At 33.3% G+C, this 19349-nt stretch overlaps 1 protein-coding gene across 2 annotated transcripts; it reads right to left on the bottom strand.

Moving 5' to 3' along the window:
* Positions 1-2140: 2140 nt before the first annotated feature.
* Positions 2141-17473, bottom strand: LOC127721581 (potassium voltage-gated channel protein Shaw-like). Of its 2 annotated transcripts, none has more exons than XM_052228354.1 (4): positions 17372-17473; positions 9362-9678; positions 5413-5715; positions 2141-3650 (listed from the first exon to the last, which is right to left on the bottom strand). In XM_052228354.1, exons 1-4 carry the CDS (start codon positions 17409-17411, stop codon positions 2790-2792), a joined length of 1521 nt encoding a protein of 506 aa, XP_052084314.1. In that variant the 5' UTR covers positions 17412-17473; the 3' UTR covers positions 2141-2789. The 2 variants fall into 2 exon arrangements, with proteins under 2 accessions (XP_052084314.1, XP_052084315.1); XM_052228355.1 differs by lacking the exon at positions 17372-17473 and adding an exon at positions 14295-14439.
* Positions 17474-19349: the final 1876 nt, after the last annotated feature.

The raw sequence follows: 19349 nt of genomic DNA, 5'->3' as shown, positions 1-19349 counted from the left end.
ATTCCAAGATTAAAGTCGACTATTTGAAAAAAATAAAAAAAGGATGGCCCTAATACGCTTCCGTAAATAATGAACTTAAACAAGCACAAAATCATTTTAAGGATTATATTTAAAAACTCATACTAAAATTTAAAATAAAATAAGTCATTGCTAATTAGAAATTATTATAAATAGTCATTCATTTAATTCAATTGCTAGCTCTTCACTCGGTTTTTGATTAGGAAGTTTTCCTTAGAAGGGTTTGCTTCAAATGAGAACTAAAGTAGGCTGTCATATATGTTTTACTTTGAGCTTATAACGCATTTTGACCCAGGAACTGTCAATCAAGTGAGTGTGGAAAATTAAAGAAATAAAAAAAGCATAAAGTGTAAGACTCAAGGGAATTTATAACTTAATTTATCTCTAATTTTTACTACGAACTACTGAGGCGGATTTATGGGGGGGGGGGGGGGGGGGTACCCCTTATGGCGCTATATAATATATAGTTAATGAATGCATACACATTTACTACTCTTTACGTTGCCTTGTTTTTTTTTTTAAATCCTGGATCCGCATCTTATGTTGCTTGCATCAACGCCATTTTGGTCTCTTGTGGCAATCCTACCACATATTCATGTAATATATGTATGAAAGCTGGGACCGTTACCAGATGGAAGTAAAATAAATGCGATCATGTAAATTATCACTATTATTAATAAATGGTCGTTAATAAAGCAATTGATTATAATAAAATGTAATGCATCTATTATCACTAACCAATTTAAGCTATTGGGAGATCATTAATTTATTGCTTTAAAATAAAGGCAAACCATATATACGTCATAAATATAAGTCGTTTAACGGTCAGCCATCATTAAGGGCTAGTATACATGTTCTTCATGTATCAGGTCGTTAAATATAGAGTCAATACAAGGTCAATTTTAAACAGATTGATGGCATATTAATGTCCATTCACACATATTACAGACATATTATGGGCATTAGCACATTAGGAAAATAACCTAAGGCTTGCTTTGAAGTAGAACGACACGCTTGGTCGGATGTTAATATGCTAGCTCACAAGGTCAAGGTCTACACGTACAATTGCAATATCCTACCCGAACACGTTTTCTGACACAAAGTCAATAAATCTTAAAGTTTGATCTTACTTCTAAATGCCTGAATACCAATGTGAAACAACTCTTTAATTTCACACTGATAGGCACATATAGAATAGTGTGGGATTAACATGTTAGTGGGTGCACAACCTCCATAGACGTCTCTAGGTTTCAGTTTTGTTTGTTGCTGTGTAATTGACGTATACTCCACATTCCTTTTAACCTTATTGTTTTATAATAAGTTGTGTGTCATACATTTATAATTATTGTGCAAACTTAAAGCAAAAAAAAAAACAAAAAAAACAAAAAACAAAAAACAAACAAACAAACAATGCATGTTTAATGAAATACATGTATACGGAAATGTTTGCGCTAGTAATAGTTTCGCTCACTGCGCCCCGCCCTCATTTAAATCCGCTCCCGAAATGTTTACAAAGTAAAGTAACCACCGACAGAATGCTAAAAAAATTGTCTAATAATAAACTGTTCTCGTACAACTTAACAGTCTCCAAATTATTGATTTAAATTGATACAGCATAGCCGGAAATCGCAAAATCAAATCCGCTCACGAAATTTATACCAAAGTAAAGTAACCACCGACAGAATGTCTAATAATTAACTGTTCTCGTACAACTTAACAGTTTCCAAATTATTGAATTAAATTTATACAGCATAGCCGGAAATCGCGAAATCAAAATGGCGCAAATCAGAATCAGTCGGCAAATCTTTGTGTAGAAAACAAATCTTTAGCTCCAACATTGCTTAACATAAATCAATATACAAATTCTACCATATATTTAATTGATTATAATTTTATAATAAACATACATAAAAGCAAGATACCTACACATTTAAAAAATAAATAAAACCAACCAATCAATCAAACATGGTCGACGGTCCACCCTTATTAAAAGTGATAGACTAAGTGTCAAATTTTGTTTTTAGCGGTCTTCTTAGCTAAGAGGAAACATTTGTCATAAGCAGCTGTGCCAAGAGGTCATAATGCGCCTTTATTGTGTACATTGAAATTGTTGCAAAAATAAAATAGCTCTGTAGTAGAAACATGTACGAGAAAATATTTAGGCGCATAAATATTTTTTTGAAATATGAAAGTCCCATAACTCCGAAATGACAAATAAAAAAAATTTCAAAACCGAAAGTGAGTCTATTTTTACCAACCCAAACAGTGTCAAGTTTCAGTAATTTGACACAAGCATACTGAATCTAGTGCATGACATTTAAGAAACGCCTTTTATTTATCTGACGATCAAAGTCCCATAACACTATAAGCCTTATACATCATTGGCTTTCAAATATTCGACTTTAAGCGTTACTGATGAAGGTTAATCCAGAAAAGCGCGTCAGAGGCAAGAAATTTATAACGTGTTGTTTTCATTTTTTTTTCTAGAATGACGTACGTTTTTTTTTTAATCGAACAGTGTGTTATATTCACCAACTCCAACAATTATGTAAAATTTCTAGTGAATGAATCCAAGCACACTCAAGCTATGGTAAAATATGAGAAGAAAAAAACATTACTTAAACCTTGAAAATCAGAAATCAGTCTTCTCATTTAAATATCTTACTAATAAAAAGAACGCAAATAAGTTATTTGTATAGCTGCATGCTGCTAGTAACAATTGACGGACGAGCGAATTATTTTTTATATTTTTGCGGTATCCGTGGTCATATTTATCTGTACGAATTGTTGTTTTTGATAATTTCATTGCCACCAATAACAGGGTCCTCTAGAATCTCTGATTTTTCTCTTTTAAGTTTTTCGTCTTGGATTGCGAATTCTACATATTGGTAGTAGGTTATAAAATTATTAACTAAAATTGGTACTGAAAATCCTATCATTAATAAACCGCACATAGCCGTTAACGATCCAATCACATAGCCCAAAGCAGTCACGGGGTACATGTCACCATAACCAACAGTTGTCATGGTAATGAGTGCCCACCAAAAACTGTGAGGAATGCTGGTAAAAATTTCCTTATCATCTACATAGTAAATCAATGACGAAAATATCAACATTCCAACAAAAAGAAACGCTACCATCAACAAAAGCTCGCGCAAACTCGCTTTTAATGTATACACTAGAATCCACAATCCGGGCACGTGACGAACTAATCGGAAAATGCGCAATATCCGTGTTATCTTTAAAATGGTGATGATCCTGGTGAAAGAAGTGTGAGCTAGATGTTTGCTTATTGAAAACATAATGAGTTGAATATAGTCCGGCAAGAGTGCAAATAGGTCAATAATTCCCATTAATGATTTAACATAAACCAGCCTTTGCAACGAAAGCACAACTCTTAAAATATATTCAATGGTGAAAAACGCCATGCACGAATGATCAATGATGTCTAAAACCGGATTTGGAACTACTACTTCCGTTTTCGTTGTTGAATTCGTTGTTATATTTGTTGTGGCATTGTGCACAAATGAAATAGCATAAACAGTTTCCTTTACCTGAATACTCGGGTGTGTTTCAGCAAGGAATGACAGAATGGAGATCGCTACCACAAGTAGTGAGACCATTCCATAAACCTACAGTGTAAAAATATGAATTAGATACAAGAGTGATGAAATGATATATGTGACTGTAAGCTGAATGCGTGTAGCTATATCAATTTTTTTTGGATGGATAAAATTAGAGTTAAACGTCGAGTGGCAAATAATACATGAATATCAGAAGGAAATAGAATGATATGTATATGAAACTTACCAGGCAACAGATAGACAAGCTGAGTCGGAATTTTTAACGTGCTAGGATAGACATGTAACCCAACCACCCAACCGCAATCAATATTTTGTTTTTGTTTTTTTACTTCTTCATGTCGCGCGCTTATCCCAGAAGAGGTAAATACAAATGTTAAAGTCTTTGTTTGACCAGTCTGGGGATATCTGCCTTAGTTATTGGCTTTACCGCTAAAATGTCAGCCACGTCTAATCGGCTAGGCTAGTTTACAACGTAAAGGTTAGCAGGAAGACATGTCACCCAACCGAAAACAATATGTTTTTTGTTTTTGTTTTTGTTTACTCCTACTTGTCGCGTGTTGAGCGCAGACGAGGTAAATATAAATGATAAAGTCTTTGGTTTGACCAGTCTGGGGATAGCTGCCTGAGTTCTCGTCCTTTCGGCTAAAATGGCAGCCATGTCTGATCGGGATGAGGGCATTTACTCCAATGCATTGTGTTGGGAGATTGCCATTCTCGTTGAGAGGTATTAAGTAATGTTACACTGAGCCGGTATAAAAATGAAACGTCAGAATATAAAACTACTTATTTTCAGGAATTAATCCAAACAAAACAACGAAATATATATTGTTGAATTATATTATTAAAACTATATGTAAAATTCCATTGTGTGTACAATTATCGTGTTAGTTTTAGTTTTTGCTTCGGTATTTGGCAATATATGAGCTGCGTCGAATAGAAATCGACCTTATGCAACTGCACGTATACATGTACATGTACTAGTATAAGACATTGATTGATGTTGGAACATTCAAATATGAAATAAAAGATTAATTTTGGTCTGTTTTGTAGTGTTCTTATATCAACTCGATATTCAAATAATTACAGACTTTACATAGAGATTTTTTAAACCCGAAATAAGTTAACAGATGTATTAATATTCATTTGCATAAGGTCGATTTCTATCCGACGCAGCTCAATCATTTTAATTTAAAAATTATGTATTTTTATATCATCTTCAGTTAAATGTACATACATTGTACTACATAGTATTACATTTTCAAAATTTCTCCGCCAATCAAAATACCATTATGGTTTTATTTAAATCAAACTGAATATTTCTAAAGAAAACAAGTTTCAGGTTCAGCCTCTGCGCAAGAAATAAAGAAAATACGGCTGTAGCTAAACAACATTGTATCAAACAAATGAAACACTAAAAAATAAATTATATCTCCTTTATGATTCAATTATAAAAACTTAGCTTTTTCTTATCATTTTATAAGTAACCTTGAAAGAATAATCATGACACGATGCATAAATATATTTTTGATAACAGCAGGAAGAAAGATTAAAATTGATTTCTTTTAAACGAAGCTTAACTTCCTTCTTCCTTGAATTGATTTGAAATGGCATTCCAACTCCTCCTTTGCTTTAGTAAAAATATCCATTAATTCTTGAAACATCACAGCAACAACGCCTTCATCTATCTAGAGTTATACGTTTGACCATCTATCTAGAGTTATACGTTTGACCATCTATCTAGAGTTATACGTTTGACCATCTATCTAGAGTAATACGTTTGACCATTGCTGACTAATTTATTGACACTAACCTTTGCAGATTTTGACTTCTCTGGATGGTTGAGAATTATGGAGGCTTTCGAGCGGATTCTTTTCCATTTAGACATTTTTCTGTTTGTATGGGTATCGACTGGATAATCAAAGCTTCCATGGCGGTCCTTTTCCAGACGATTTAGGGCTCTCAGTGTAGAGTTATATGCATTGTAGTGAGTATAACAACATCTTTCTATGATGCTGTCCGGGATTCCCCAAAATTCCAATTCAAGTTTTGCTGCTGGACCGCACATGTATGGCGGCATATGAAGCTCTCCTGTACGGAGGTAATTCAGAATAGCCTGAAATAAGATATTATCATGTATGCATGTTTAACATCTAAGCAATCCCAATCGTTATCGTAAGTCGGTAACATCTTTATATGGCAAAATTCAGTTTCAGTTTAATTTTTACATATGTAAAAAAGGGGGAGGAGAAACGAAGGGGTAATAAAAAGGCTAAGTTGAGAATGGACAGACTACACCACTACCACTTATTTACTTTTCACTAAACACTACAAATACCGGTAATACTAAAGATTGGTCGAGTAACAGGCTAGGTACCCCATAAATAATTGGGAGTAATCAAGGTGTAAGTAGTTCCTGCTCAACATGTGGCCTTCGTCACAACGAACACTGCAAGAAAAATCACTCGATGATAAGTAGCATTTGGTGATGTCACGACGGTCTCCTTACTCTAATACGTGCTCACTTTGCCAAAATGTGTTCATTTAAATATGTTTTGGAGTTTAGTGCGACGTCCGTTTTCACTGAACTAGTACACATTTTTGTTTAGGGGCCAGCTGAAGCCCGCCTTCGCGTGCGGGATGTTCTCGCTGTGTTGAAGACTCATTGGTGGCCTTCGGCTGTTTTCTGCTCTTTGGTCGGGTTGTTGTACATGTCTCTTTGACACATTCCCCATTTCCATTCTCACTTTTATACTACATAGTATTACATTTTCAAAAATTTCTCTGCCAATCAAAATACCACTATGGTTTTATTTAAATCAAACTGAATATTTCTAAAGAAAACAAGTTTCTCGTTCAGCCTCCGCGCAAGAAATAAAGAAAATACGGCTGTAGCTAAACAACATTGAGTGACACAAATGAAACACTTAAAAAATAAATTATATCGTGATTCAAATATAAAAACTTAGCTTTTTCTTATCATTTTAAAAGTAACCTTGAAAGAATAATCATGACACGATGCATAAATATATTTTTGATAACAGAAGGAAGAAAGATTAAAATTGATTTCTTGTAAACGAAGCTTAACTTCCTTCTTCCTTCAATCGATTTGAAATGGCATTCAAACTCCTCCTATAAAAATATCCATGACATCAACAGATTCCTATACATGTAAAGTATTTCCAGTAAAGCTGCAACTCAAAAGTTCTTTGCCTTTTTATGTTTGATAGTTAAACATGTTCACTTTATGTTTGATAGTTAAACATGTTCACTTTATGTTAATAGAAAACAAAATCTATATAGTACGATAATGTATTCTATTTTTTTTTTACGAAAGACAGGTGAATGTATGTACAAATGTACAATCAAATTCGATTTAGATAGATAGATGATGTATCTTATTATCGGAAAATGTGAAATCAATTGAGTTTGCGTAGACGCAAATATTATATAATAGGAGGTACCAATCTTCGGAGAAAGATCAAAAACTATTTAACTATCGTCTTGTTTATGCAAGTTGATTTTATTTTCATTAGGGGAGTGATCATTTTAGAACATCTGAAGATATGTTAGAAAAATATAAAACACCTTTACATTTTAAAGTGTGTCAGGTAGTTTTATGGGATAGCATTTTTAATAAATTTTCAGTTAGCAATACTTAGGTTTCAAATTCTCTTGACATCAGTTGTTTCTGAGAGGTCCAGACTTAGATAAAACTATCTTTTTGTAATGAGAGAAATTTGCATTTACCTTATTCTCATATAATTTATAATTAGTGTATATTGCATATAATATAAACAAACAGTTATCAAATATTAATGCATTATTTGAGTACAAAACAGTTTATATGAATTACAAATCTAAAAGTAGAATGAATAACGGGAAAGGGGAGATAAACACTAGTGAGAGTGGACACAATCAACTCTCATTACGACTCAAAATTCGAGAGACGAGAACTTGCCATCCATTTCAGGACTTGAAAACACCAAATATACATGCTAATTAAGGATGAAGACGAATCAACACTTTAAGTCGAACAAAATACAGAGAGAAAAAGAGAATGTCAATTGAGCTTACAAGTTGAATATAATGTCGTGCTTGCTCGAAATAATCTTATTTAAAAATAATTCAAATCAAGTTCAAATTTTTACAATTAAAACTAGATATAATTATGCTCTCATCGTATCGTTCCTTCACTAAAAAGCATTCATTGACGATGTCATATGTTTAAAAAAAAAAATGTATATATTCCGTATTGCCAAACGAACGCCCATTTTAGCAAGGGTTTTACTGCCGGTCGGGGGAAGTCCAGAGATGACCACATTTCACATGCTTTTTGATAGACGGATAATGTTCTGATGACGTCGATGCAATACATATAAACAGAGGTACTTAAATTAGCGTATTTTAGTACAGAAATTCAACCAATTACAAAAAAATTGTCTATTTTATTCCATCTTATGAAAAAGATTTTGGGCTTTCATTTACAAGGGAGTATATCTAAGGTACGCAGTTTTGTTATCTTATAGATCTTGTAGTAAATTTATAATACAATCAAGTTAGGAATAGAACTAGTTTACTAAGCTTAATGACATGTTCCTTTTACTTTCTTTAGCGCATTCTTATAAAAGCTGATTTTCGTAATTTAATTTCACAATTCCTTTATCAAGTGTTGTTTCTTTTTTTGTCACATTTGATTTTTATGCATAATCCTTACAAAATACAAGTATTTTCATTAGCCTGTAGCGTCAACTTGATAAATCAAGCTTGGTGATATATATATTTATATGATATTTTTCACAGCTGCTGCAGCATAAAAAAACATACATTATAAATTATACTAAACAAGTCTTGTTGGTACTAAAATACTGCCTTAGTTATGTACTTGCCAGCAGGACAACAAGACTACTAATAATATATTTTAACTCTCGCTATCAGACAGCTAAATGCATAGAATCTGATCCAATAAATCTTTACAGCATAAATCACACCCTATTACCGGGTTTTTGCAAGGCAGATACAATAGGATCGGTGTTCTTGATTGCTATTAAAAACAATTACTTTAGCTATTGTGTACAGCATATTTGTGTCTGCATTTTCGATTGGCATTGCAATATAATAGAGTTTTCAATAGTGTAGAGCTGATGTTGGTCTGGTTACCTTTTGCATCTGCCGTATCGACAGCCAGTTATAAGGTTTGTAGGTGGACCTCCTAATTATGTTCCTCCAATTAAAGACATTTAAGATCTTTAAATCTTAAATAGTAATTAATTCAAAAACCAAATATTTTAAATGCGGTCGCTGCATTTTTTACCCATGTTTTTTTTAAATTTTTAAATTGATTTAAAAAGTTGCCTGCTAGACCCCGTATGCACCTATAATTTAGGCAGTACGGTCTATAACTATAACAGCCATACAAATATCGCTATATACCATATTCTCTGTAAATAACAACAACAAAAGGACTTGACCAAACAAAACTACTTTGATACACAACGTTTTTAAGTAGTTCAGTTTGATAAATAAAATACTTGACAATCGAGTTGCCGTCACTGTCAATACATTCAATGCATTACCATTTGTCTAACATTGTCTATTACTTTTAAATTGATAAACCAAAACTTATGAATATTTTTCAAAGTTCGTTTACTTCACTATACATACTATTAAATATAAACTGGAGAACAAACAACCACTTTTATTTTTTAATTTTTTATTTCTGAAGATTTATAGGACTGACACGTCGTTTTAGTTTCACTTACTTTGAACATGGCTGGATCCCTGTCGAAGAAATATTCCTTTTTATCAGACCGGAAATGCTTCCGAAGAAATTCTTCATTTGCCAATGGACTGTTAGGTTGACGGTAAAGTGTTGATCTGTACGTTTCGAATTTAACTCCTCCTATGTTAAATATGACAGTCTCTTTCGAGATCCCGATGTTAACAGTGATTTTCCCCTTTTCACTGTCGATTTTTGCCCCAGGAAGGAGGGCTATTAGAGGACTTTGCTTGTCGTCCTTATTCCTTTTACCCATCTTCTTGCCACACTTAGATTGGGAGGATTTTGATTTTGCCGAAACTAAAAAAGACATTGTATTTTAAAAAATTATGACAATAAAAGTAAAATTTTAATATCCCAACTATAAATAATAAAGACAGTGTACCGCAAAATCAACGAGTCATTAATTTTTATACTACCTGATAAGCTGGTATTGCCGCTTTCATAAATTAAAACGAGACAACTGTATACATAAAAATATTATTTTATAAATCTGGTCAAACCTGCTTCAAAAACTGAAAAACCAAACATGAAAATAAATGGTATATATTTTTTTTAAATGTATATATTTCTCGCTGTGATACATCCTCTTGAAATACAACTAGTTGATATCTAAAATTGAACTTACATGTAACCCCTAATTATTTTGTTTTTAAATCGGAAACCAGATTTAAATCAATTATATAAATATGAAATGCATGTGAATTTTTTTGAAGATCTTCTAATTATAAGTCATATACATATATACATGGTTTGATACAATTTGGTCTGTGTTGTAGTTTCTTTATAATTTAAAAAAAAATCTCCAATAAAAACCAAGAATATTTTTTTCAGAAGAACAAAACGAAATATGTCTTTTTTTGAAACGACCCCTCAAACATTATTTGTAGCACGTCTGGTTTAAATTATTGATATGCTTTAAAGTCATATGATCCTTCAGATTTAGCAAAAAGAATATGTTTTATATACATATACTTGAATGTCAAATATAAGAATAAGAAGATGTGGTACGATTGCCACCGAGACAACTCTCCACCAGAGAACAAATGACATAGAAGTTAAATATTATAGGTCACCGTACGGCCTTTAATAAAGAGCAATACGCGTACCGCATAGTCAGCTATAAAAGGCCCAGAAATGACAAATGTAAACCACAATAATTCAAACGAGAAAAACTAACGGCCTATTTATGTACAAAACAATGAATCAAGAACAAATATGATATACAGCTACAAACGACAACTACTGAATTTACTATAAAGCACGTATACATAGACTTTCTTTTAACAGAAACTCCCTTATTTCATCCAAATCCTTTGAAATGTACAGCTTTAATGAATTATTGTCTACTCATACTCCAATTCGCTGACACTTATTTCCGTTTGCAGTCATCTAAACCATGACATCTCTCGTTAGAAATTCGCCAATCAACCAACGCAAGTGCAAAGGAGAAATTGTGATAAGAAAAAAAAAAAACACAAACGCAGAGGAAGATAGCATTAAAAAAATGTAAACCAAAGTATTTAACAACTGTTATAACAAAATTAATTTAAGAAAGGGAACGCATGGAAAATAAATTAGGAAAAAAACGAAATGAAAAAAAAAACATCACTCTATCATCTCACTTATTTTTCACGTGCGTAATGATTCTGTGTTAATTGTTTATCAAACTCGAATGTTTACTAGTAGCAATCAACAATCACTGAATAAAAATACGAGGAATTATAATAGTTTCGTCCTGCATGAAATATTTGCCGTTGGACGTTAAGAAAGCAGCCATCAATCATCATTATTACATGTAGGTCTTAGGTTTTAAAAAGTATTTATATAAGCGATGGTTTTTCGATGTTGACTTTGTTGATCATATTGAAATACTGCTTCGGAATGTCCGTTTTTTTTGGGTGGTGGGGGGATAAAAAACACAATAACACAATTTGAATTTCTTTGTTTCCTGCGAACCAGACTCAAGCTAGCGAACAATAAGCCAGCGAACAATAAGGTGTATCAAGCTAGCGAACAATAAGAAATACGCGCCAAACTGATCATGCCTAAAAACCGAAGACTTGCATTAACATGAAACGTTCTTTGAATTCTGATGACAATCATTTCCAGTAGGAAGACGAAATGCAATACATTTTCACAAAGACTTTTTATTAAAAACTTTATTTTTTTATTTATTTATTTATTTATTCATATATTCAAGACAACATAATTGTTCTTGACCACAGGGCATCTCTTATAGGATTTGTAAAATTCCTTTTAGATTCTCCTCTCCTTTTTTGATTACCTTTGAGTAGAAACGGTTTGTCTTTATAATGATAATAGTGAATAAATAATAAAATTAGACTATACTTAACTAGTGTAAAGATAAAATTAAATCCACATGCTTATATGCTTTTTAAAAGAAAATACTATACCGATTTTGGAACGTAAAGTACAGAAATTTGTAGTCAGAATTATAAGTTGAAATAAAAGCTAATAAATATCCACAGTTTTCGTTAGGAATGATTGAAAACTGGCAATTTATTTATTACATTTTAATAGGAAATGTGTTTTATGTGACAATGACACACGTGACACGATATATGGATATAAAGATTTTAGCTACTTTAACAGACAAAATTTTCAAATCAAAGCTTTTCAAGGAGACATATTTAAAAAAACTCGGGGAACAGACGGAAAAACCGAAATCTGAAGAACAATTTCTTTACACTGATTTAAATTAATAAGAAAAGGATGCAATCACAACAACACGAACTATTTCATTTTAAAATTGGAATTATAACAATGTTATAATCGGGTAAACGGTCCAAAGTTGGGGTAGGTGACCCTACCCCCCTCCTACTTTAATTCATAAAAAAGTCCTTACGGCAAAGCTTTTGTCCACACTAGGTACAAATGATAGGCAGTTGCCTAAGATTACCTAGACCATAAGACCCAGGTTGGTAAAGTTACGGAACTTTTTTGATTGAGGTCCAAAGTTGGGGTAGGGTGACCCAACCCCCTCCCTTCTTTAATTCATAAAAAAGTCCCTACGACAAAGCTTTTGACCACACTAATTACAAACGATAGGCAATTGCCTAAGGTTGCCTTGACCCAAAGACCCAGGTGGGTAAAGTTACGGAACATTTTTAATTGAGGTCCAAAGTTGGGGTAGGGTGACCCAACCCCATCCCTTCTTTAATTCATAAAAAAGTCCCTACGGCAAAGCTTTTGTCCACACTAGGTACAAATGATAGACAATTGCCTAAAATTGCTTGGACCCAAAGACCCAGGTGGGTTAAGTTACGGAACTTTTTTAATTGAGGTCCAAAGTTGGGGTAAGGTGACCCAATCCCTTCTCTTCTTTAATTCATAAAAAGTCCCTACGGCAAAGCTTTTGTCCACAGTAGGTACGAAAACTTACAAATGATAGGCAATTGCCCAAGGTTGCCTCGACCTAAAGACCCAGGTTGGAAAAGTTACGGAACTTTTTTAATTGAGGTCCAAAGTTGGGTTAGGGTGACCCAACCCCCTCCCTTCTTTAATTCATAAAAAAATCCCTACGACAAAGCTTATGTCCACACTAATTACAAACGATAGGCAATTGCCTAAGGTTTCCTGGACCCAAAGACCCAGGTGGGTAAAGTTGCGGAACTTTTTTAATTGAGGTCCAAAGTTTGGGTAAGGTGACCCATCCCTTCCCTTCTTTAATTCATAAAAAATTCCCTACGGCAAAGCTTTTGTCCCCACTAGGTACAAAAATGTACAAATGATAGGCAATTGCACAAGATTGCATGGACCCAAAGACCCAAGTAGTTAAAGTTACGGAACTTTTTTAATTGAGGTCCAAAGTTGGGGTAGGGTGACCCAACCCCATCCCTTCTTTAATTCATAAAAAAGTCCCTACGGCAAAGCTTTTATCCACACTAGGAACAAATGATAGGCAATTGCCGAACTAAGGTTGGCTGGACCCAAAGACCCAGGTGGGTAAAGTTACGGAACTTTTTGAATTGAGGTCCAAAGTTGGGATAGGTTGACCCAACCCCCTCCCTTCTTTAATTCATAAAAAAGTCCCTACGGCAAAGCTTTTGTCCACAGTAGGTACAAATGATAGGCAATTGCCTAAGGTTGCCTGCACACAAAGACCCAGGTAGGTGAAGTTACGGAACTTCTTTTTAATTGAGGTCCAAAGTTGGGTTAGGGTGACCCAACCCCCTCCCTTTTTTAATCATAAAAAAGTCCCTACGGCAAAACTTTTGTCCACACTATGTACAAATGATAGGCAATTGCCTATGGTTACCTGGACCCAAAGATCCAGGTGGGTAAAGTTACGGAATTTTTTGAAATTGAGGTTCAAAGTTTTAATTAAGGGTTTAATAAGGGTTTACTTGAGTAAGTTGTGGCCTGTATTCAATTCAGTAGGTCTGCTCGATGTTCAATTAATTTCCATTCGTTAATTTATTTTTGTCAAAATGAAGTATCACGTTTTTAGTATGTAAGTATTGTAGAGTTCTCCATTCTCAAAATATCGGGAGGTATTACAATTAGATTATTTTGTTTTAAAATAAATCATCATCTTTATACATACCAGTAGTCTTACAATGCACGCATGTGACATGACTTCGAAAAAGTTTTTTTTTTTGCATATACATATATACGCTACTCTCATTTTTTCTTCTTCAAATAACTGTTTGTTTTTTTGTTTTTTTTTGTGATTGAGCTGGGGGAGGCGCTAATAAGACAGCACATTAAACTACATAATAAAATTAAAAACAGACATCTACCACATATGTGGGTGGTTAAATTTTGTTGTTTATTTTAATCTTTCCAACGTCAGCAGGGCTAGTATATACTAATTCACACTTAAAAACAAGTTATTCAAGAGTTTTAACTAGTTTAATAAAAATTTAAAGAGTAAGTTTGTGACTACTAACTTGTTCTGACGGCATGTAAGTGTTGCATGGCATACTTCAGCAAATCATGTAGCGTCCATTGTTTTCTATCAGTTCCGGTTTATCACAATCATATTTTTAGAGAAGAACAAAATATAGAACACTTTTTGTTTATTTGTTAAACGTCCCAAGTCATTTAAAGAATGATATATCTATTCACATGAATAACTTTAAAAGGACACATTATTAAAATTAATGTGATTTGTAAACAGGTAACATTCAATATCTACATTTTTGATACATTTGCATAGAGTCTAAATTACATGTAATCTGAACCTTATCTTTGATTTTAAAGGGAGTGTTTTATAAAACACACATTCTATTGGTTCCCTTTTAGCTCACACAGGATTATAGTATATGTTAATTTTTAGCTATCATGCTGACATGTTAATATAAATGCGATCCATGCATATACTAATATAAAATGATAAAGACAATCTTTTTGTGTGAATACGTACCATATTAAATTAAATTTTGTGAAGGCTTTGATACTGGCAGAAATCTTGGGTTTATTGGGCACTTTTCTCATGTTTTCCATCGCATTCAAATAAAATAAACCCAAAGGATCGATGGCGTAGAAATAATATCACATTGACTTCTCCCGTCCGATAGTAAGACCTATTGTGAGGGGACGTTTATTTGGTTGTATGGGATGCATAAATACGTAGTAACATTCAAATGGAGTTGGCACGCAAGTTGAATCCGATACTTCGTAACCCATAGTATCACACCCTGTCCACGTTACGATATATTGCTTCAAATATTTGAGGACGCAGGTGGCCTGTTCCTCGACTTAATTTCTGCTCCCCTATCCATGATTCGCCATATCTCTCGCCGTTCAAACAAAAAAATGGTCTCGCCCGTTGCAATTCGTCCCGTTTTACCCACTTTGCAGTACCAACATGTTCTAACATGCATTAGATGAGGTCATGCCCGTTCCAATTCATCCCGTTTTATCCACTTTGCAGTACCAACATGTTCTAACATGCATTAGATGAGGTCATGCCCGTTCCAATTCATCCCATTTTACACACTTTGCAGTACCTACATGTTCTAACATGCTTTAGATGAGGTCATTAATTTGCCCCGGTCTTAATTATGCATGAAATACTGTATTTGCCATAGGATGTTAAGGAAACACCGATCAATACATTCCCCCCCCCCCCCCCCCCCCCCCTTGCATTCATTTAATTCTGAGGTGAAAACAGAAAAAGTCTTTAAACTTAGAGGAATTTGAATCGGAAAGTTGATTAAAGAATTCGAAAGTTGATTAAACCTTGAAAACAACTAGAAGAATTTAAATAGGAAAGTCGATAAAAGCTAGAAGAATTAGAAGCGAAAACTGGAGAGAACCTTCAGGAATTTCAATAGGACAGTTAATTAATTATACATAGAATGTGAATATAAAATAGTCTATGAATATATGCTCGATTTAAAAAAAAGTGTGCTCTTAACCATAAAAGTGTGAGAAAATTTTGTTTTAGTTTATAATATTTCACACTATCTTGATCAGTTCCTTTGTGGTATCATCGCAAAGAGATGCATTTTATGACAATTAATTAATGGTGTTACTGCCAAGAGCAATTATGACAAATTCATGTATGCGAACCAACATTGTTTTTCACACAATGGACGCATATGCAAGATTTTACGTGTTGACCCCAACCCCCCCCCCCCCCCCCCCCCCCCCTCCCCAGCAGGTTACCATATATATTGGTACACAATTGTAATACTTGCATAGCGCCCATATTTCATCACTAAAGTACTAGCTGTATGTCCTTACAATCTTTTTCTCAATGTAAAAGTATTTGAATATATTTATAACAAATAAAGGCTACACGTATATATATATATATAAGTTTTTAACACAGACAGACACAAACATCCTTTTTTGCAGATAATTATTCCGGGATTCAGTCTTTTTGTTTTTGATAGGGGGTAGTGGTGGTGAATTGCATGCTTCATTTGATAGTATAATTTAGTGAGAAAAATAGCAATGAGTATAGTCAAGTGCATATAGTGATTTTGTGTCATAAAATAATACACCATATTCCTCTTTTACCAACGCATGCGCGGTGTAATCATAAGCGGTTCCTTTACAGAATCAAATAATGACGTATCTTTCCAATATACCAAGCTCTAGAAAACACCACGTCAAAAATAATATCAACATTTAATAGAAACTTTAAAGTCTTCTGTCAAGACCAAATGTCGGTAAAAAATAATACCGCATCAAAGAATGCAAAGTTATTGCAAGCAAGTATAATAGAATCACTCCCAGTTGTTTTGTCGGTTTTGTGTTTCACAGTATTTAGTTTATTATGTTCTGTTTTGTGAACTTATTTGTCTTTTCTATTCGACTTATGAGTTTTCGGTGTTCCCTTTGTATTTTCCGCCTCTATTTATGAAGTTGATGATTTAGATTACAACCATACATAATACATTTAGTATAGACGGCTGTATGTATATATGAAAGAATATGTAAAGAACCAAAAGAGATATAAAAAAAACATAGTCAAATCATTCTAATGTCAACTTTGCCGGAGAGAGTTTGAACTTTAGTTTCTCAAATAATTACTATATTTGTAAACGGATATTTTCAGAAAGATATGTTAAAGCTTGAAAATTTTAGTCGTACACTCAGCTATCTCTAACAATGGGTTGGAGCATTGATGACTTCACGGTTCTATCTAACTCAGTCATCTCGAAATTTGAGAGTTTGACACTGCGTATTAGTCATGCTAAATTACAATGATTGATTGTTGGTGTTTAGCGCATTTTTTTAGCATATGGAGGCCATCTTATATATACATGGAGGATACCGTAGTACAAGGAGAGAATTGCTGAACGTCAGCAGGAAAAGTGACAATCCTAGTCAATTAAGATCAGAGTCAATCCCACCTCAGTGTTGACAGGATAGTGAATACTGTAGAAAAACAAATTTTTTTCTCTTGATGAAGATGAATTTCATAGTCCACTAGGCCAAAGATGACCTACTTAATTAGGAGGAAATCTTTATGACACTTACTTTAAAAATAAATGTTTGTTATAATTCTTACCTTCTATTCCTCCAGCAGCTAAATGTGCATTGTCTTCCATTCAATCACCTTTGTTTATATTATAATATATGTAATACGCGTATACCCTTTGGCATAGATAAATGAAGATACTACCACGCAAACATATTGAAACCGCTTTAAATATATTTCTTTTCAAAAGTTAAATATTTTGACTTTTTTGCATTTAATGTAAATTTGATGACGAACCTGTATGTACTTCATGTAATGCATAAAGTTGACAAGGAGCACGTGGTGGTATTTTGTCAAACAATTTTGGGTTACGTGGTTACTTTAAAGGTAATTTAATTACCATGTTGTAAATTTGCATTCAATACGTGTTTTTGCGGTATAAAAATTAGATAAAAAAAGAGAGACATTAGGTAAAGTTTAATAAGAAAATAAAAGGAAGTTTTATCTTTATGTTTTGAACTTTTGAAAGAGTGGGTCACAAAAATTGATTTTTCGTCGTTTTATTTTCTCGTATACTATTAAGCATTTTAAATTGGTTTTGCAAGTTATAGAAGCCTTGTAGAAACTTAATGAGGTGGCCTTTTGCAGGACAAAACTTGTATTCCTAGCTTTGGTTTGATCAGCTCTTCGACGTTTGTACTAGGTTTATGGATTTTCAAATATTTTGGTCTCGAGCATCACTGAAGAGACCGTAATTGTAGAATTGCGTATCTGGTGCAGTAGAATTGGTACCGTTTATGATATCATGTCCCTCTTTTCATGAGGCTGTCAAAATTCCTGCCCTCATCTTGACCAATCCATTTTGTAGATCCTACATGTACATATCAAATTTATTGTTTAATCGTTCTAACTATAACTGAAATATTTGCTGCTTGACGGGTTGACAACACCGGTCAATAATAAACAAACAGTTACGTTAATTTTAGTAAGGAAAATTAATGTAAGCTACGCTTATTATTTATTATTAGGCCACAACAATTGGTTCCGACAGTGCAATATTATCATGAGTAGTCAAAGTTGTTAAACATCCCCACAGTAGCACAACAATTGAAGGTATTTGGAAAATTTGCCTTGTCGATTTTTGCAGATTAAATCAAGAAAAAAGGATATTCCTTTTGCTAATTTGAAGCAAACAATTTTTTTTAGATTGACATCTTCTTCTTCTCGAATTTAAGATTAAAACACTTATACCTATAATATATTTCTTTAACCAAATGATTTACCAAATGTTCACAAACAATTTGAATAAAACCAAATTAACATAAATAAAATTCATTCGTAATAGCCTTTGGCGTAGTTTTGAATGCTTTAACCTAAAATGTTAAAAAAAGGAGCTGTGGTACATGTATGATTGCCAAGGAGACAATAACAAACCAGATACTAAAGAACGAAATCGATGTAAACAACTAATGAAAACTTTGCAGCTTTCAACAATGAGCAAACTCATATCTCATAGTAAGCTATACAAGACACCAGCATTCCAAAATATGCACTGGTACTGTCGCAAAATTTGTATAAACCAAAAAGCATACAACTCTTAACATGAACCAATATTCGTATTATTTGAAAAATGGGGAAATCCTTACATAATTCAAAATACATGTAGCAGCTACACAACTTCAATATGTGTATAATACTTCTGTGAAATGTCAGAGATCAGGGTTAAAAACTGTAGGAAGGAGTAAATTTCACAAAATTCACACTATAAGTCTGATTTTACAACTTATGGTTTTCTAACGTAAGAAATCTTATTCCCGATATATTATTTGTTAATTTTGCCCGTTCAATGCCTTCTTAATATGAAATCGTGTCGATTGTAACAACATCTAAACCATACTTAATTTCTATTTTTTATTCTAAGTAGGTGGCAGACGATACCAAAGGGATAAAAAAACACACAAATCAAAGATGGACAAATAGACAAACATCAGTCTACAAAACACTAACTTATTTCAACTGTAAAAGAGGAAAAGCTTTTAAGACAGTTCTCTATCTACACTCCGCGGTA

Source organism: Mytilus californianus, unplaced genomic scaffold (assembly GCF_021869535.1).
Source record: "Mytilus californianus isolate M0D057914Y unplaced genomic scaffold, xbMytCali1.0.p SCAF_12, whole genome shotgun sequence".
NCBI classification, from domain to species: Eukaryota; Metazoa; Mollusca; class Bivalvia; order Mytilida; family Mytilidae; genus Mytilus; species Mytilus californianus.
Note: the sequence above shows the minus strand (reverse complement) of the source record. Positions and strands in the feature narration are given on the sequence as shown.